General features: G+C 31.9%; 1 protein-coding gene across 1 annotated transcript; it reads left to right on the top strand.

The window, feature by feature from the left end:
- Positions 1 to 6,911: 6,911 nt before the first annotated feature.
- On the top strand, positions 6,912 to 8,113 carry LOC143053436 (uncharacterized). The gene has a single exon (XM_076226221.1). The coding sequence runs from the start codon at positions 7,258 to 7,260 to the stop codon at positions 8,074 to 8,076; it is 819 nt and encodes a 272-aa protein (XP_076082336.1). The 5' UTR covers positions 6,912 to 7,257; the 3' UTR covers positions 8,077 to 8,113.
- Positions 8,114 to 21,278: the final 13,165 nt, after the last annotated feature.

Here is a 21,278-nt window from a genome sequence, read left to right as displayed (position 1 = left end):
CGTAAGTTATTGTAATGTCTAAACCTAGTAAACGACAACTGCTGCTATTTATGTTAGATTTAGTTAAAATAAGTTCTTTTGAGTGAAACATTTATACTAGACTAATAGGGATTTTTTTTATTTTGACTTGTAGCAAGAAAACAAGTCCGGTCACACCATTTTTTATTTTTGTTTTCTTAAAACATATAATAAAACATATTTTCTCACAATTTATTTCGAAATTCTATCTCAAATAATGTTTTATGCACATAAATGTGGGTTTTTTTTATGAATGATCTAACCAAACTAAGGCAATTTTCAACGACTCGTAGCATTAAAAGCACGGTGACTCATACTTTTTATTATATTTTTGAAAAAAAGCATAAAAAAATCTTCATTTTGGCAAATTATCAGAACATTCTGTCTCAAAAAGACTATATAATCAGTGAAAAATTTGAAGGTTTTTAATTTTGACATTTTTTTTTTCTATTTCTTGACTTTACATGTACCTAGATACAAACTATACTGTTTTGGCTTTAGAAATGTTTGTTGTTACATGTATACGCAAACCTCAATCATTAAGATTTTTGTTATCAAAAGAAATTCCTAAAACGAAATTTTATGAACAAAACTTGAAAACTCATAAAATGTTTAAAGATCCTTAACCTTATAAATAATTTCAATTTAAGGTAAAAATCAAGTGTCATGGAGGACAATACTCTAAAATTACTTTTAAAAATTTAAACTATTACATTGCAAATGAACACTACAGTCAAATAAATATGACTTCAAATTTAATTTGCGGATACTTTTGTTTTTTTTAGACTACTCTTTGCTTTTGGTTTTTTTCATAATTATTACTGCTTTCATAGTATTATCTGCTGTTGTTTGTTGTACTCTTCTTAATGTCTAATACATGATCAGTTGTGTACGTAACGCCCCCGGCTTTTCGCCTTACCACGTACAACAAACTTCAATTCCCGAAATAAAAGATGTAAAACAAACGAAAAATCTAATGACCTGATTAATGTAAAAAAAAAATAAGAAAAAAAAAAACCATATATAGTATATAGAAGCAAACGACAAACACTGCATTACAGACTCATGACTTAAGACAGTCACATACAGAATGGGGCTTGGTTTAACTTTTTTAAAGACGCGCCAACCCTTCCCTAACCTTGGACAGTGTGTACCAGTGCAACAAGTTTTATATATATAATCAAGCGTTATCTCCATCATCTTCATTTTCATCAACCGTCACAAGACATGTTTAAATATTTCTACACATTTCACTCATGGCCACAGGTCTATTCATTAAAGTTGTGCTCAATGAAAACACGTACTTTTGAGCACACAGAGTTTCCTTTACAAGTACAGACAAGGTATTGTAGGGAGACCGATGAAATATGTCCCTTAACAAAATACCGGCTTCAAACCATCCCTATCAATTATCCAAGTTTAACAGAGATCTAATATGAGATATAATAGGTGGCTTAGGAAGGTGGAATGACATACATAATTATGCTTGTCTGCAAAGATGCTGGGGAAACATTATACGAGACGTATACACTATTAAATCGTTGTCAATAGCCAAAATAAAATATCGTGATCTGAAAATATTTTGTAATGCAACCAGAATTATAGAGTGCTTGGAGATTAAACGATTAACGAGAAACTATTTCAACCTTTAAATCATCCCTATTGCTTTCTTCAACGGATAGAACATTCCTAATACGCTCATCTGGTTCAAACTTGATGAAAATGAGTATATAGTTTTCGATCTTTCTTAATAATTTATTGCAACAAAGTATACATGCAAAAACTTCAAAAATGATAACAGTTGCGTTGACTTATATGTAGATCGTGTCTTGCTAATAACGTTTTTTTATGTGTCTATAATTATCTTCAAGATAATAGATACAATACAAAAAGAGAGACCTCATCATTGAAAAAAAACAGTAGAGTCGTCTACTGATTTCAGTTGTAATGACGTATTTGTAAATCTTGACAACTCAGAAATTAAGCAATTTAATTAAACATTATATAAATAGATTAAAAAAGGTGACCATGGTTGTTTACTTTACAATTATTCAAAAGAATGCTTATCTGTTGGAACTAGATTGAAAATTATTTTTAGTACAAACAATGTATGATGTCTAAATATTAGAAATATATTGCTAATGACATAAAATTCATGTTATAGTTGCATGTCCCTGTGTAGTTGTATTACACAGTTTCATCAAAATTGATTGTGTGCAGTAGTGTAAAATTCTAAATGAACTGTCTAAAATAATTACATATTTGTTTAACCAGACATGCATGTATTGATGATATATATATATATATATATACATAAGTACGTCTGAGTCAGTGACAACCCTACAACAGATGTATCCATCGGATCGCCATCAATGATGGTGATACATGGCTGTGTACATAATGTATATACAACTCGTCTAAACATTTAGACGAGGTCTAAACATGTTTAGACGAGTTATATATATATATATATATATATATATATATATATATATATATATATATATATATATATATACAGGTTATCGATCTTGTTAAAGATCTTTCTTAAAAACTGAACAACACCAAAATATGATTCTCACATATTTTTTTTTAAGTTATAAGACTATTTAGCCAATATTTCTTTATGTCAAAAAAATATTATTTATATTACCACATTTTTTTATCATTAGCACCATAAAAGTACATGTAATTGAAAAGTAAATCAAAAGTAGTTTAGCATTACATGTTTTTGTCTTTGTAATTAATTAAATAACCATTACACGTAATTAAAAAATTTCTTGCTAATCATTTGTGCTTTTTAAAGTTTATTGTTATCTATTTTAGTTTTCTAGATAACAGGCAAACGAGCAAGAAACCAAAAACTAGGAGAATCCTCTTTTCTAGATATCTTGTTACAATTTATCGGCCAGTTTAAATGAAACAGACATTAAGTAGACCTCAACATTTTGAACATTTTTGCACTGAAAGATTTTAATGATATTGGTTGGAAAGTTATATTTTATCCCTGTGTTCTATTTTTAACGATGTCGACAATGTTTGTCGATAGGCAGTTGATCGGACAAAATAGATAAACAAGATACTCCACCGATGAATGTGAGAAGTTTAAGCCTAACAGTTTCCTTAGCAAGAAATATTTCAAATAGCTAACGGAACATGGACCTCAACGGAAGAGACAAATGCAATACACGTCGAATGTGACGGACGCCAAACGATGGCAAAAGCTCACATTGGCCCTTTTGCTAATCATCAGTAAAAAATCTTACTCGTCATATTTATTAATGGCCCATCAATACCAACATAGTTTAAGACACACAATACTGATAGCAAGAGTACTCAAAAGTCACTTCAAGCTATTCAAAAGCCAATAACAAACTACTTCGATAATCATTTCCACGATATGATCATCTAACCTTTCAGGACAACTTTGAGGGGTTTGTTTTTCTTAATCATGTTAATCTTTCGTCTTCTGTATTGATGTTCAGACTGTTTTAACTTTTTAATGCCAATGTATGTTGTCACAATTTTGTTGTGTTTTATTTGGCTCATTCTTTATTTATTCTCTGTTTCCTTTCTTTTAATTAATTTTTCCTTTGATATTTTCAGATTCCCACCACGTCGTTATTCAGCGTTGGAAAGAGCAAGAACTCATGTTCGTTGAGACGCCTGTTGTAAAAGTAATTTCACAGATTCTAGAATCCAAACAGAATGTCTTAATAGTAGGTGAACCTGGTATTGGTAAAAGGATGGTGCTACATCATATCGCTTTACAGTTACAAAGCAAAAATGGTTATAGTATAATTCCATGTTCTGGAATACCGGATATACGTTATCATTTTAAGAGAGACATAAGGCAGATATTTGTTCTTGATGATATTTGTGGACGATACACTGTTAGTTTGAGAGATATTGACTATCTGCTAAAACATGAAGATTTTTTTAAACTGATCTTGCAAAATGGGAAGAGTAAAATAGCAGCAACCTGTAGATTAGATATTTACAATGATGAAAGATTCCATGCATCATGTTCCCTTTTCACATTTAATATCTTTGATTTGTCTGCAGAGTATTCAAAGGAAGACAAATTAACGATATGTACGAAGTATTTTACCGAAACTAATATGAAGCTCTTGAAAGATCAAAAGGAATCATTTACACCTCTCATGTGTTATCTTTATTCCAAAAATGACAATTTTAATTTGACTGATTTTTTTCACTGTTCTTACGAAGTATATCGAAATGAATGGGAAAAGTTACAACCAATTGATCCCCACAAATATTGCGCACTGTTTCTGTGCGTCATTTATAATGGTTTCATTAAAGAGTCATTATTTGATATTCATAATGTACATGTTAAAGAAAATCAAGAAGTCTTAAAAAACATTTTTGACATTTGCGGAGTAAATCAAGGTACATCTTTAAGTAAAATGAAAAAGGTCTTGGACCAAATTATTGGCACGTACTTACGGAAAACAAAAAATGAATATAGAGTTATACATGACAGAATGTTTAATTTTATGTGTTGTTATTTTGGTAACACAGACATTCTTGTCAATAGTATATTGCGTTATGCACGTATCGCAGTTGTCAGTGAACGGACACAGCTGGAATCGATTAATGAACAATCTAGAAAATATGCTATAATTATATCACCAAAGAATGAACAGACTTACTTTGCAAGAATAAAGAATGATTTACAAGATGGAAACCTGAATCAATGATTTAACAATAAACAAATGAAGTTTGTAAAATATAGGGCTTCATTTATCAAAGCATTAAAGTCAATAGACTACGACTATCTAACAAATCATCCCTTTGTACAAAACTACATTATAGAATCGTGTTATCGAGGACATGATGATATGGTTAAATACTTTGTTTCCCAACATGTTGATTTAAACAAAGGATATGATGACTATACACCATTGACAGTTGCATGTTTGAAACAAAATTCGAAGATAGTACAGTTACTTATTGACAAAGGATGTGATGTTAACCAGGTTGATGGCCAGGGAGAGACACCTCTAACTGTTGCTTGTCACAGTGGAAATTTAAAGATAGTTAAGTTACTAATAGACAAAGGAGTTGATGTTAACCAGGTAAATAGTACGAGACATACACCTCTTTCTGTAGCTTGTAAGATTGGAAATGAGAAGATAGTACAGTTACTTATAGACAAAGGATGTGATCTAAACCAAGTTACTGGTTGGAGTGACACATCTCTGACTATTGCTTGTATGAGTGGTAATGAGAAGATCGTAAAGTTACTTGTAGACAAAGGAGTTGATGTTAACCAGGTCAATGGTAATCATGAGACCCCTTTGATTGTTGCCTGCACCAGTAGAAATGAGAAGATAGTTAAGTTACTAATAGACACAGGATGTGATGTTAACAAGAGTCATGGTGTGACAAACACACCTCTTTCTATAGCTTGTCATAGTGGAAATGAGAAGATAGTACAGTTACTTATAGACAAATGAGTTGATGTTAACCAGGTAAATAGTACGGGACATACACCTCTTTCTGTAGCTTGTAAGATTGAAAATGAGAAGATAGTACAGTTACTTATAGATAAAGGATGCGATCTAAACCAATTGACTCATCGGTGTGACACATCTCTGATAATTGCTTGTAGGAGTGGTAATGAGAAGATCGTAAAGTTACTTGTAGACAAAGGAGTTGATGTTAACCAGGTCAATGGTATGCGTGAGATCCCTTTGATTGTTGCCTGTACCAGTAGAAATGAGAAGATATTTAAGTTACTAATAGACACAGGATGTGATGTTAACAAGAGTCATGGTGTGACAAACACACCTCTGGTAGCTGCTTGTCATAGTGGAAAGGAGAAGATAGTACAGTTACTTATAGACAAAGTAGTTCATGTTAACCAGGAAAATAGTACGGGAGATACACCTCTTTCTGTAGCTTGTAAGATTGAAAATGAGAAGATAGTACAGTTACGTATAGACAAAGGATGCGATCTAAACCCATTGACTCATTGGTGTGACACATCTCTGACAATTGCTTGTATGAGTGGTAATGAGAAGATCGTAAAGTTACTTATAGACAAAGGAGTTGATGTTAACCAGGTAAATATTACGAGACATTCACCTCTTTCTATAGCTTGTAAGATTGGACATGAGAAGATAGTACAGTTACTTATAGACAAAGGATGCGATCTAAACCCATTGACTCATTGATGTGACACATCTCTGACAATTGCTTGTATGAGTGGTAATGAGAAGATCGTAAAGTTACTTATAGACAAAGGAGTTGATGTTAACCAGGTAAATAGTACGAGACATTCACCTCTTTTATAGCTTGTAAGATTGGACATGAGAAGATAGTAAAGTTACTTATAGACAAAGGATGCAATGTACACCAAGTTACTGATATAAGTGACACACCTCTGGTAGATGCTTGTCACAGTGGAAATGAGAATATAGTACAGTTACTTATAGACAAAGGAGTTGATGTTAACCAGGTTAAACGTACGAGACATACACCACTTTCTGCAGCTTGTAAAATTGGAAATGAGAAGATAGTACAGTTACTTATAGACAAAGGATGCGATCTAAACCAATTGAATCGTTGGCGTGATACATCTCTGACAATTGCTTGTATGAGTGGCAATGAGAAGATCGTAAAGTTACTTGTAGACAAAGGAGTTGATGTTAACCAGGTCAATGGTAATCAAGAGACCCCTTTGATTGTTGCCTGTAACAGAAGAAATGAGAAGATAGTTAAGTTACTAATAGACACAGGATGTGATGTCAACAAGAGTCATGGTGTGACAAACACACCTCTGGTAGCTGCTTGTCATAGTGGAAATGAGAAGATAGTACAGCTACTTGAAGACAAAGGATGTGACGTTATTCATGAGGCTAGTGAGAGAGAGACACCTCTGATAGCTGCTTGTCAAAGTGGAAATGAGAAGATAGTACAGTTACTGTTACACATATACAAAGGATGTGATGTTAACCAGGTGGACGGTAAAAAAGGACACCTCTGATAGCTGCTTTTCATAGTAACAATGAGAAGATAGTACAATTACTTCTAGACAAAAGATGTGATATTAACCATTTAAATGGTGTGGAAAGGACAGCTTTTTCTGTAGCTTGTAAGATTGGAAATGAGAAGATAGTACAGTCACTTATTGACAAAGGAGGTGATGTAAATCAAATAAATGGTACAAAAGAGACACCTTTGACAGAAGCTTGTGACAGTGAAAATGAAAAGATGGTTAAGTTTCTTGTCTATAAAGGAAGTAATGTTAACCAGGTTGATGGTAAGGGTCAAACCCCTCTAACTGTTGCTTGTAACAGTAGAAACGAGAAGATAATACAGTTCATCATAGAGAAAGGAGGTGATGTTAACCAGAGTAAAGGTATGAGGCAGACACCTTTGACAGCTGCTTGTAAACGGGGAAACGAGAAAATAGTACAGTTATTATTGGACAATGGATGTGATGTTAACCAGGTTGCTGGCACAACAGATACACCTTTGACAGCTGCTTGTAAATGGGGAAACGATAAAATAGTACAGTTATTAATGGACAATGGATGTGATGTTAACCAGGTTGATGGCACAACAGAGACACCTTTGACAGCTGCTTGTTACTTGGGAAATGAGTCGATAATACAATTACTTATTGACAAAGGATGTGAGGTAAACGAGGTTGATGGTAATGGACAGACACCCCTGACAATTGCTTGTAAATGGGGAAACGAGAAAATAGTACAGTTATTAATGGACAATGGATGTGATATTAACCAGGTTGATGGCTTAACAAAGACACCTTTGACAGCTGCTTGTTACTTGGGAATTGAGTCGATAATACAATTACTTATTGACAAAGGATGTGAGGTAAACGAGGTTGATGGTAATGGACAGACACCCCTGACAATTGCTTGTAAGTGGGGAAAAGAGAAAACAGTACAGTTATTAATAGACAAAGGAAGTGATGTTAACCAGATTGATGGCAAGGGACAGACACCTCTGACAGCTGCTTGTAAGCGTAAGGGAAACAAAAAAAAAAACAGTAGAGTTATTAATTAGCAATAGATGTGATGTTAAACAGATTGATGGTAATGGTGACACGCTTTTAACAGCTGCTGAAAGGATGGGCAATTTAGGAGTAGAACAGTTACTTCAAACCAAAGGAAGTGATGTGAATAAATGCATAATACAATAATATTCCTAAATTATTATTACTTATACTTATGATATTGGTTAATGAAATATACGTAGGAGTTAATGAATACCAGATGAATGATAAGGGTGAGACACCTCTGACAACTGCTTGCAAGAGAAGTAATTAGAATATAGTAGAGTTACTTTTAGACGCAGACGGTGATATCAACGAGGTTGATGGTCAAGGTGAGACACACCTTTGACAGCTGCTAAAAGGATAGGAAATTCAAATATAGCACAATAACGTATATACAAAGGCTGTGGTTTAAAAAGTAAAATCACAAAAATACTGAACTCAGAGGAAAATGTAATCGTAAAGTCCATAATCACATGGCTAAATCAAATAAATGTTTAATACTATAATATCCATAAATTAGTATTGCTTACACTTATAATTTTAGCTTACTATATTAAGAGATTTCGTTATTCTTAACATTATGGAAATACATAAGACACGAAGAACAGTTCTCCTTCAATCACTATTGTTTGTCGTATTGTTGAGCCTTGGTTAACTGTAAACGGTACAGTTCCATTGCATTACATTTTCTCACAAGAGTCACAAATCGCATTTTAAAAGTATGTAAATCAACAAGTCTGTAAAATGGGGGGAATTCACTTAATCGATTACCGAATTTTAAAGGAGCAACACAGTTTTTAATCAAATTAGACAACAACAAAAAAGTGACGGAAAAAGCAATTATTTGTTAAGATAACATACATTATAGCTTTGATTTGTCATTGATTACATACGTTTTAAAGATTCTCTTATGCTTAAAATAAGGCGCTATCTATGAAAACATTATTTCTCAGATTATATACATGTTAAAGGATATATAAGGTTTCATAATATTAGTTATAATATAGTATAATATTTAATAAAATGCATAAGAATACATGAGAAAATACATATACTAATTTAGGAAATGGACATTTGTACGGAAGCGTATTAGCGCCACACATTTTTTTTTTTTTTTATTTTTCTTCCTATGTTTGCGTTATAACGCAAACCTTTTGCGTTATAACGCAAACCTTTGCGTTATAACGCAAACCTTTGCGATATAACGCAAACCTTTGCGTTATAACGGAAACCTTTGCGATATAACGCAAACATTTGTTTTATCTTATTTCTTATTTAAGATTCAAAGGAAACAGTAGTTATTAATGGAGGAGGCTGGATATAATAAAATGTATCACCTTTGTAGTAATTGCAAAGTAAACTGCTTGAATAATTAGATCATATCAATGACTAATAATGAGCATAATAATATAAGAAGATGTGGTATGAGTGCCAATAAGAAAACTCTCCATCTAAGTCACTATTTGTAAAAGTAAACCATCATCACTGCATGAAAACGAACCTTTTGTTCATATTTTTCAGAAGCCAAAATGTGCTCAAAAGGTGATCCATTTTGTAAGTTTACATTTTGTTACCTTTCGTAGAACAAAAGGTGGTCTTTCATCTTTCGTCATTGTAAAAATGTCTAAAAATGTCATCTTGCTACTTGTGATGCTACAAAAGGTAAACAAATGTCGCCTTTCACCTTTTGTTGTTGAAAAAAGATTTTTAAATATCACCTTCCACCTTTTTCTAACTTTTGAAAATATGCAAAAGGTTGTCTTTCATCTTTTCACACATTTTGAAAAGTTGTTTATGTTACCCTTCACCTTTTACACCTTTCCATATCTTTATTTAAATATGTTTTACTGGATTTTTAGAGATTTTTTAAAAATTCTGTTGTAGCAGCAGACAATTTAATTCCTGCAACATTCCATTGCCCTTCATTGATTATGTTTAGCTGTAACACCACTGTTCAGAGTTAGGGAGAGGGTTGATTGCTCACAAATATGTTTAACCCGCCACATGTATATATACCTGTCTGCGGCTTGCCCCAAGTCAGGCGCCTGTTTTTCGTAATTGTTTTGTTATATATTGGACTTTAAAGTTTTCTCAATTGAATTGATTCACGTTTACCATATCAGAGCCTTTTAAAACTGATTATCTGGTATGGGTTTTCTAATTGGAGGCTGTACCTTTTAAATTTCCTGTTAATTGCTTACATCGATCCACTTCATTTGAACTTTATTTGATATATAGTTGTCTCAGAAGCAAACATAGCACATCTCCATATGTTTATATCCTTCTTCATTGAATGGTTGATTTATTGTTAGTTGTTTAAAATCCAATACCTTGTTCATTGATCTCCGGATAAAAATTGATATATCCATATATTTAAATAAACTGTGGTATATATATTTAATAAAATAAACTATTGTCGATTTTTGAATTTAGTGTCACTAATCATAATTGAATTGGTCTTCATATAAACTAAAATAAACTAAAAAAGGACCCAGTCAAATTTACTGTTCATACAGTTCTTTTGATTAAATCATTAAATTGGTTTCTCTGTTGAATTAATATTTTGATCTGTAAGTGCAGGGCCTTCGATTTCTAGAAATACTTGGTTGTGGGTTTTGCTCATTGTTGAAGTCCTTACATGATTTTCATTTGTGAATTTTTTGTCATTTCTTCCCTATTGAAAAGAGGTCTCATTGGCATTCATACCACATTTTCCAAATACATAAGAAGATTACAATAACACATAGAAGATGAATGTGTTAAAAATAAGAACAATTAGAGTTACACTGAGTATTCATTTAATTTCATTTACAATTATTTCGATAAAGTGTACTTGTCATATTTGATTACAACATTTATCAAAAACTTTAATGACAAATGTTTTTGTCAATGAACATACAAAGGTAAAATTATCCACCCCTTTTTCTATAAACATATAAATAACATTATTAACTTAAGGCTTTAAATTGCTTTAAACACTAATATAAAATAATTTTTTTGACAAAAAATGCCTATTTACATTCCTCACTTAAGTTGACATGCACCGACCAATATTATTGCACAAACTTTTGATGGTCAATGGTTTTGCACAAACGTTTCATATTATTTTAAGATGGATCATCACTTATTCTGTCCTCAGATAGAAATTTAAAATACTTTGTCAAAATGTATATTTCATATAATTAACAAATTGGTTTCCTTGTTATTTTTCAAGCTTTGGTGTGTGCAACGTTGACCAATATTGTATAGATTTTTTACAGAAGATTGTTTCCATGACAGGAGAACACAATTTGTAAATGCAAAAAAGTCTACCAGATGAAGTTTGAAATGATAAAACAGTGGTGCAACCTTTCTTGTTAATTTCATTCTACTAAAGGCAAAGTAAAAAAATAAAAATTTCATAATCATTCAAAAAATAAAAAATAGGTATATGAGTTATCTTCATTTTATGGTTCAGTTGAAAAATATTAATTTACAAAAACAAATATTCAGTCATAATTAAAATTTTCTAAATGATACAATGGATAACTTTTTTTTTTTAATTAAGAACAAGTCTTGCATATAAATTGTGTACTTCTACATGTATATTAAAATCATAGATTGTGATATAAACATTTATTTTGAGATGATCTACCTTAAAACTATTTTAGCATTAAGTTAGTAAAATTTAACACTGCTAAAAATCTATTACTTCTTTTTTTCCATTAAACCAAACAAAAAATGTTTACAAATTTTTAGGAATCTGTTTTAATGTTTACAGATAGGATTAATATTAATGCAAATAACATTTATTGAAAACACTATCTTTACCAAGCCTAATATTGTCTCATTATCATCTTGTTTGACCCCTCATACAATAAAGAATAGTCATATAAATTTTCTAAATAAGTAAATAAATGTAATATTATGTTATAAAATATAACGCTCTCTAGGTGAAATAACCAAAACATCTTTGTTAAACAATTTTGTCTTAGCAAACACAAATCTGCATTTAATTCTATGAACAGGAATAAATGAGGCAGAACCATTTTGTCTGTACAAATTCGAAGACCAAACTTCTACTGGCTTCCCATAAAAATGTCTAATTCGTTCTTCCAACTTCTGGAACCAACGTACTTTTGCCAAGTAATGAGTTTTTATTGTACCATTTAGAATAATAGAGTGTATAAGAAACTTTTCAATTTGTCCCGGAGAAGGATTGAAATCATTATTCTCAAGTCCAATGCTACCATTATCACCACACCAAAATCCCATTACATACGAAGACCTCACACTTCTACTATATTGTGATCCTAAAATAGAACCATGTAAATAGGCTTCTTTAGCCTTTTGGTATGATCTACAAATTTCAAATTCAGAAGTATACAAAGTACTATAAAAATCAGATAAAATTCTTGCATCCTCGTCACACAATGACTCTGCTTTAGGTTTTTGTACAAAAATACCTTCAGATAAATCCCAAGGAACATCTGCTATATTACAACTAAGTGATGACCTTTCTATTAGACTAGCTTGCTGCAAGCAATTTATTTCAGCTAAGGTTCCTCTTTCCCTAACCGTGCCAGATAGTTCTTCAAACAGCTGTGCAAAATTTGGACTTATGACCTCGTCTTTATCTCTTGCTCTGGATTCAGCAAGAAATCTCTTCATTATCTGCACTTCGACATTTTTTTTATTGGTTTTATAAGATCCTAAAATTCCATTTTGCCTTTCAAAACTGAACAACCAAAATGAATATACTGGTCCATAATCTAAAATACAATCAAGAAGATGACCATGAAGATGCATGTTTGGTGTAACAAATTGGTCGCCATAAAGGCTTTCAAACATTCTACAAAAATCCAACAAAAGTCGATCAGCAACCTTGGCATTTCCAACAGATGAATATCTCGAGCACAATCTCCTACAAGCTAGTACAAATTTCCTCCAGCATTCTAAGTGTTCGTCAGGTAAAATTCCTTTCAAAGCATAAACTGAAAACAAAATTGTCCAGTTCTTAAGCTGATCAGCATTAAAAGATCCCATTGAAGAAGATATCTTTTTAGGTAGCTTTCCAACATCTGATGGGCAACTAAAAAGCAAGATCTTATTCTCAATCATTTTGCATTTTTCATCATCCAAGAGTCCTTTTGTTTTCCAAATCTTAAACATATGCTTTGCGGTACCAAGAAATAAGTTGTGCATTGGATCTATGGGAGTCATACACACAGGATCAAAATATGGCAGTTCTAGAAGGCATGAATATCTTGCACCAAATTGTTTTTCTAACTTCAATTTGTCTCCCTTACTAGTACTTTCTAGAATGAGTTTGCATTCTTCCCTGTGAGTATGATTTTTTCTTTCTGGCCATAACGATCTATCAAATCCACCATAGTTTTTTTCTCCAACCATTCCTGGAAATTCTTTTTTACATTTATTGCATCCCATGGTTGCCGAAAGACCAAGAAATCCACAAAGTTTCCTACTAGCTGGCACATCACATCCAACACAGAGAAGTGCAAGCTTAAAGCATTTCAAGTTTGCTGGTGATTTGAATGAATACAACAAAAATCCTGTTGACCAAGCTGTTTTCAGTTCTTTAACTAAAGGAAGTAAAAAAGTGTTTGTTGGAGGTTCAGATTTCATATCAGGAATCACACCTACTAAAATCATATTTTCCCTTTTAAACCTTTCTTCCCTAGGTAAATTTAAGAAAATCAAGTATATTGCACCGATTGAATAATTTGTATATTTATAGGGTTGCCACCAGTCAACATTCAACATTAATCCATAATTTCCTTCTTCACAGAAAAAAATAAACTTATTCCAATTAAAGTCATCCCATATTCTGCCATCATAGACATCTTGTAAAATGTTATCTCTCTGCTCTCTGAACCTCCATCTTTCACAAACTTCTTCAAAATCAGGACGAAGAACAAATTTTTGAAGACTGGCCTTCAATGATTTATAACAGAAAATCTTATATGGAATGAGCTTTTTGGAAGGTCCTCTCTCAACCCCGATTAGAAGAGCCTGATTACAAACAGTTCTCCGATGTAACATTCTGTGGTTCGGAAAGTCCGCATGAGAACAATGTTTGGTTACAACTAAACCTTCAAGAATATGAGAACACTCTCCATAATCATATAATGTAAAACATTTTACACATATTACAAATTTTGTAAAATTTTCAGTGTCTTTACTAAGCATTTTTGACATCATGTACATATTTTTTGGAAAAGTTATACATACCCTTTTCAACTGTTCAGAAGTTACAGAAAACAGTTTAAAAAAAGCAAATAAAATTTTTAACAAAAACCCAACAGCTGAGTCAGATATATAATATACACACTGCCATAACACTAACATACGACAAAACCAGTATGTCTCATTTGTTATAAGGGTGTCTCCGTCAAGGTTATTTACAATGCTATCATTTGTATTTATTTCACTTTCTTCCTCAGAAAGTTCATAATCAGAAAAATTATGTACAGAATCAATAAAACTATCATCTGAATCATTATCAAAAAAGCAACGTATATCTTCTTCATCTAAATTTTGCAATTCTGCACAGTTAATATGGCTACTGAAAAACTTATTATAGTCTATCTGTTCTTCATCATCACTTATACAATTTGGATCATCAAATGTATTATTACAGATATCATTCTCTTGAAAGTCATTATTCTGGTTTAAAGTGATATCAAAATCTAATTTCTTACATTCAAGTGCATGTCTTCTAAAATGCCTATCAGAAAATTCTTCATTACAAACACTACAAATTATTCTAGACCTTTTAGCCTGTGGTTCCATTTAAACTTGAAAAGTAAAAAGGGTGATTCTTGTAGAAATTGGTCAATAAGTAAAGGTAGCTGCTTCAGAATGCATGTCCCTGTGCAAGCTTTCCATCCAGTAAAGGTAGCTGCTTCAGAGTGCATGTCTCTGTGCAAGCTTTCCATAAGCTAGAGGTTGCTGCTTCAGGGTGCGTATCTTGTGCAAGCTTTCCATTTAACAAGACCAGATTTCAACAAAATGTCACTTTGAAAGCAAAATAACTGTTTCAATATTTTCTTTTCAAAAACTCTTACTTGCTATAGATTCAATTGTCAAATGAAATATAAAAGTTACAAAATCATTGTGTTACAATGTTTATATTGCTATTGATATTACAAAGTATATTGAAAATAACAAAGTATATTAAAATATCTTAATGTATGAAAAAAACAAAGTAAACTGAAAATAACAAAGCTTACAAAAGAGGGGAATAAACATGAACATTTTCTTATCAATTATAATTAAACATTCTTTTGTTGCATCCTGTTGTGCAAGAAAGCAGAGAAACGTTTACTTTTTTGGTATTGAACCATTCTGGAGAAGAGTGGGTCATCGTTCATTTCTTTGTAAAATTCATCTGTATCTGTTATTGCCTGATGTTTCTTTGGCGTGTTTTTTCTTTCTTGTGGGCTCTCAATTGTTTCAACATTATTTATTTCACACACTTGCTCTTCATTTTCTCTTTTTTTATTCAGATATCTGAAAAATAATAAAATACAATATATATACAAGTTTATTTTATCCAACAGTAGTTTCAGCTTAGGCCAAACAAAAACATGTGTTTAAGTTACATCATAAAAAGCTAGAGGCTCTGTCGCTCACCTGATTTGCTAATACTTTGAAAATCATGTAAAATAAGGTTAAAACATAATTGATAGTATAAATATTAGATATTATTAGATACTATATTGATATTTAAGATAATAACAAAAAACTGAAAAATGTCTGTAAAATTACTTATTTAGGGCAGCAACCCAACAACAAGTTGTTGATTTAGTCTGAAAACTTCAGGGCAGACAAATCTTAATGTGATCAACATTTTTGCCACCCATCAAATTTGCTCTAAATGATTTAGTGTCAGAGATATAAACCAAAAACTGCATTTTACCCCTATGTCCAATTTTAACCATGTCCGCCATGTTGGTTGACAGGCAGGGGTCATCGGACACATGTATTAAACTTCATACCCTTAGTAGAAATGATGGTGGCCAAGTTTGGTTTAATTTGGTCTAAAAGTTTCAGAAGATTTTTGTAAAAGATTACAAAATTTATGATAACTGTTAAAAATTGACTATAAAGGGCAATAACTCCTTTAGGGGTTGACTGACAATTTTGGTCATGTTATGAGAAAAGCTTACTTGACATGTCAGGTCAGGTGAGCCAAAAATTGGGCAGGGAGGTCAATTTTTCCATTTTACTTTATTTTTTAATTTTAATTTTTGCACAATGATACACAGACCAGTGTGGATAGTTTTAAGAATTCTGAGAGTGTTGCACAGAGCTGTGAATCAACTCCCTACAGGATAAACTAGTTCAATTGTCTCCCTTAAAATATTTGGGACCAGGATTAGTTGCTCTTACAAGACATATGGACAGACTGAGAGACAGGGTGAATCCTTTTTACCCCCAAAACTTTGTCTGTGGGGTATAATAAGTCTTTTTAGCAATGTAATTTCAAACTCAATAGTAAACATGATATCATTATATTATCCATGCAGTGAATCGTCTTTACGTTATATCTCCCTTACCTCTGTTTCTTGTATATGCGTCGTTGTTTACTTCTGGTCTTTACAGCAGCTTTATTTTTCTTGCTTTTACCCATGGAAATGCAAAAACATCTAGGTGTAATTCTGAAACTAATAAAGATGAAAGAACCTTAGTAAGTTCACTCACATATCCCACAACACCACTTTGTCGCTAGGCAAACAAAATATTATACATCTATGATTCGTAAAAAAAACCTCACATTAAATGATTAATATATCTTATGTACTTCTTGTATTATGCATACAAAAGATTACATAAAAAAATATGGAAAAAGTCGTTTATAATTAAACATGTAAACATATTTTTAGGAAATATTTTCTTTAATCTTAATCATATACATATATAACTGTCTAATAAATATACAATATATGGTCAATGTCAGGAAAATATTTTTTTTTTTAAATTGACATTATACAAAATATAGCTATGTTACTATATTTTTGGAAATAAACACAGGTACATGTAGTTGCAGTATAAAATAAAAACAAGTAATTTAGAGTTACTGTATGTAATTAATGTCACATTTTTGAGACGGTCCCAATTCAGGAGCCTCTGTCCTTTGTAAGTCTTGTATGGTTTTTTTAAATTTTATATCATTTATATGTTTTGGAGTTTATTATGGCGTCAATTTTATCTGAACTAGTACACCTTTTTGTTAAGGTGCCAGCTCAAGTACGACTCTGGGTGTATGATTTTCTCCGTGTTGAAGACCAATTGGTAGCCTTGTGCTGCGTTCTGCTCTTTGGTTGGGTTGTCATCTCTTTGACACATTCCCTATTTCCATTCTCAATTTGATCTTAAATATGTTTAAAACCTTACCAAGGGTGTTCAAGTACACGAAGCAAACTTTCATAATACACTCGTTTTCAACAATCAAGCTCCATGTTTCTAGCAATCTCGGTTGTTAATTCAATGAAAATTCTTGTATATAATACTCTAAAATAAACAACATAAATAAGATTAAACATTAGCAATAGTATTGACCACAGGTACAGTCATAAAAAAGTTAGCCATGTTAGCCTTGTAATTGTTTGAAAACAGTTTGGAAAAAAAAAATATTCAACACTTTTCAGTTTACTGTCAATAAAGCTATAACACGTATAAATCAGAACAGTGCATACACATGCAGCAAGTATGGATATTTTTGTTTCGCAAGCATACAATATAATTGCAGTTGAAGGCAACTTGGAAGTTTTTTTGTACTTTATTCTAACAAAGTGCATTTTTTATTAGGAATGAATGTAAGGGGGAAGGAAACCAATGTTTTGTTCTGTACAGTTATTTTCCGCAATTTTATATTTATATCGGAGCACTCAAACTTGGGATAAATGTGTTTCATGCTGAATCAAATATTATCACAGATATTTACAGTGTGGTGGGGTGCTTATATGTTAATAAACAGCTGCGCCATGAGCGCATGATACACCCTTTGTCTTGTGTGAGAAGTTTTATGCTTTAATCATAAATAGTTTCTGAGATACGGCACAACATGTGAAAAAATACTCTAAAAAAATCACCAAAAAAAATACAGATCTTTAGATTAATATAACTAAGAAGTGTGTAAAGTTTTAAGCAATAGTCATTTAATAATGGTTTTCAAGATATGTTGCAACATGTGAAAAAACACTTTTTTACAAAAAACTCAATTACTCCAAAATAAAATTTTGAATCATCACCAAAAAGTATACGGATCTTTAGCATTATATATAACTAAGAAGTGTGTAAACTTTTAAGCAGTGATCATAAATCGTTTATGTGATATGATGCGACATGTGGACCCCCCCCCTTTTTTTACAAAACAAGAGTGCACACACTGAAATGTCTCCCCTTCTTTACTAATCATTGATATTATGTTGATAGACCTAAATATAAAGCTTTATTACAACTGTCACATAAAGTCAACATTAACCAAGAAAACAAAACATTGATCAATGAACCATGAAAATGAGGACAAGGTAAGATGAACCATGCCAGGCAGACATGTACAGCTTACAATTCTTCAATACAACAAATATAGTTGACTTATTGCTTAATTATAAATTAAGAAAAACAGACCAGAACACAAACACTTAACAATTAGCAATGGAACGTGAAAATGAGGTCAAGGTAAAATTAAACCTGCGTAACAGACATATAGATCATAAAATATTATCATACACCAAATATAGTTGACCTAATGCATAAAGTATAAGAAAAATAGACCAAAACACAAAAACTTAACTATAACCACTGAACCATGAAAATGAGGTCAAGGTCAGATGACACCTGCCAGTTGGACATGTACACCTTAAAGTCCTTCCATACACCGAATATATACTAGACCTATTGCTTATAGTATCTGAGATATGGACTTGACCACCAAAACTTAACCTTGTTCACTGATCCATGAAATGAGGTCGAGGTCAAGTGAAAACTGTCTGACAGGCATGGGGACCTTGCAAGGTACGCACATACCAAATATAGTTATCCAATTACTTATAATAAGAGAGAATTTAACATTACAAAAATCTTAACTTTTTTTTCAAGTAGTCACTGAACCATGAAAATGAGGTCAAGGACATTGGACATGTGACTGACGGAAAGTTTGTAACATGAGACATCTATATATACAAAGTATGACACATCCAGGTCTTCTACCTTCTTAAATATAAAGCTTTTAAGAAGTTAGCTAACGCCGCCGTAGCCGCCGCCGGATCACTATCCCTATGTCGAACTTTCTGCAGGTTATACAAAAACTCAATAACTTTAAAATAAAATTTTGAACTATCACCCAAAAGTATACGTATACAGATCTTTGGATTAATATCCTTAAGAAGTGTGTGAAGTTAAAAGCAATAATCAGAAATCCTTTTAGAGATACAGCGTGACATGTAAAAAATACACACCCCTCTTTTAGTTATAAAGTCCTGAAACTCAAAAAGTATAAATCCTATTTTCACCAAAAAGTATACAGATCGTTTGACCATCATATAAAGAAACATTTATGTTAATTTCATGAAATAGGGACAAGCGGTTCTCAAGTTACGGTGCAACATGTGGACGCCGGACAGACAGACGCCGGACATTTGTATAACATAATATTGATGGGGGTATAAAAATCGTTTTATACCGGTAAGACAGTGGTTTTAAAAACAAGTGTTATTTTTTTACAATATTTACAAAAAAACGGTGCGAGAAATGGACATGTCACATGATTACATTTCCGGATGGGGGAACATGAAAACATTATTTTCCTGTTTTGAAAAAATAGGTGCGGGCAGTTCCTTAGAACAAGTAATAAAATTGGTGTAGCCTAACCATTTAATAACAGGCATTCAAAATGCATGTACACAACATGTACAAAAATGTACTTCATTAAATAAATATAAAAAAATGTTTATTCTAATTACCTGGTATATAGTCTTGTTCTACAATCAAACGCTTTCACTCTTTGAACCGCAATTGACACAACATAAAACCACCTTAAAAATCTGAAATAAACCGGACGAACTAACAATTACTAATGTGAATCGAAATTACATGTACATTTTTATATTAAAATGTAGCTACTGTAGTCTTTTAAACAAGTCAAACTTACCATCTCATAGCTATAGGCATTCAATATATATATACATGTAAGGGTTCTCACTAGGAATTTTTCATGGTGAGTCCTGGGACTCATCACTTTTAGAAATGGTAAGTCCCAAAAGATTTTGATGAGTCCAGGATGCATGTAATTTTTAGTGTCATAAAAAAGTGTAACCACATTGTGCGATAAAAATAAAATAAATCTTATACTAGTAATAATACATCTTATACGGCACTAAAATTATCTTCCTCTTTCGTAACAAATTGTTTAAATGCAAGAAGTAATCTATTGTAATACATTTTCATTATACCTTTAATCGTTTATTCACAGATAATTGTTTGTATTTTACTACCATGTATAGCAAATTGCTTATCCATTCGGTCATTACCATTTTTTGTAAATGCGTTTGTTCCAATAAAATATTGTCTATTGATAAAATAGAATCTTCCCAGAAAAGAAAACATCCTTAATGAAAAGAGAAACATTGCTGCAACCTTGCCAGAAGGCTGACAAAATTACTTGTCTGGTTGTTCAAATGTATGGGGCATAGAACATGTATTTCCCCACCCCTGTAGATACATACAAATGTACATCCAATCATGCTTATACAAAGTTCTGTCATTTTATACATGTACATAACATTGGTATTTAAATCAACATGTATTGGCTTTCACCTTAGTTTGGAGGTCAAGCATGCACACTCCAAAAAAATTAATACAATGTAAATTGTTTGCATGTGGTTTGTGTATAAAACAAAGAAATAACATATAAATATTATTTAAAACATTGAAATTTGTAAATAATTAAACAAAGTTAACATAAAACTATTATTTTTTCATATACTTACAATTTACAAGTATCCAAGTGCAAGCATAATTTCTGATGAAAGTGATACAGTGAAAAATGACTGAAAAATTGATGGCGCCTTTTCTTTGTCTTCTCTCCACGTTGTTGGAAATTTCCATTCCGTAAATGGACATGGCATGGTTGTTTCCTTATCTCTGGCCAATCACCATCATCAATATTGAAGATTCAAGATAATCAGATTAATAGATAAGCCCG

The sequence above is a fragment of the Mytilus galloprovincialis genome, chromosome 12 (assembly GCF_965363235.1).
Source record: "Mytilus galloprovincialis chromosome 12, xbMytGall1.hap1.1, whole genome shotgun sequence".
In the NCBI taxonomy this organism is placed as follows: domain Eukaryota; kingdom Metazoa; phylum Mollusca; class Bivalvia; order Mytilida; family Mytilidae; genus Mytilus; species Mytilus galloprovincialis.
This window is presented reverse-complemented; position numbering and strand designations above follow the sequence as displayed.

Coding starts and splice junctions, on each gene's coding strand:
- LOC143053436 (XM_076226221.1), top strand. CDS start 7,258: ATGGTTAAGTTTCTTGTCTATAAAGGAAGTAATGTTAACCAGGTTGAT.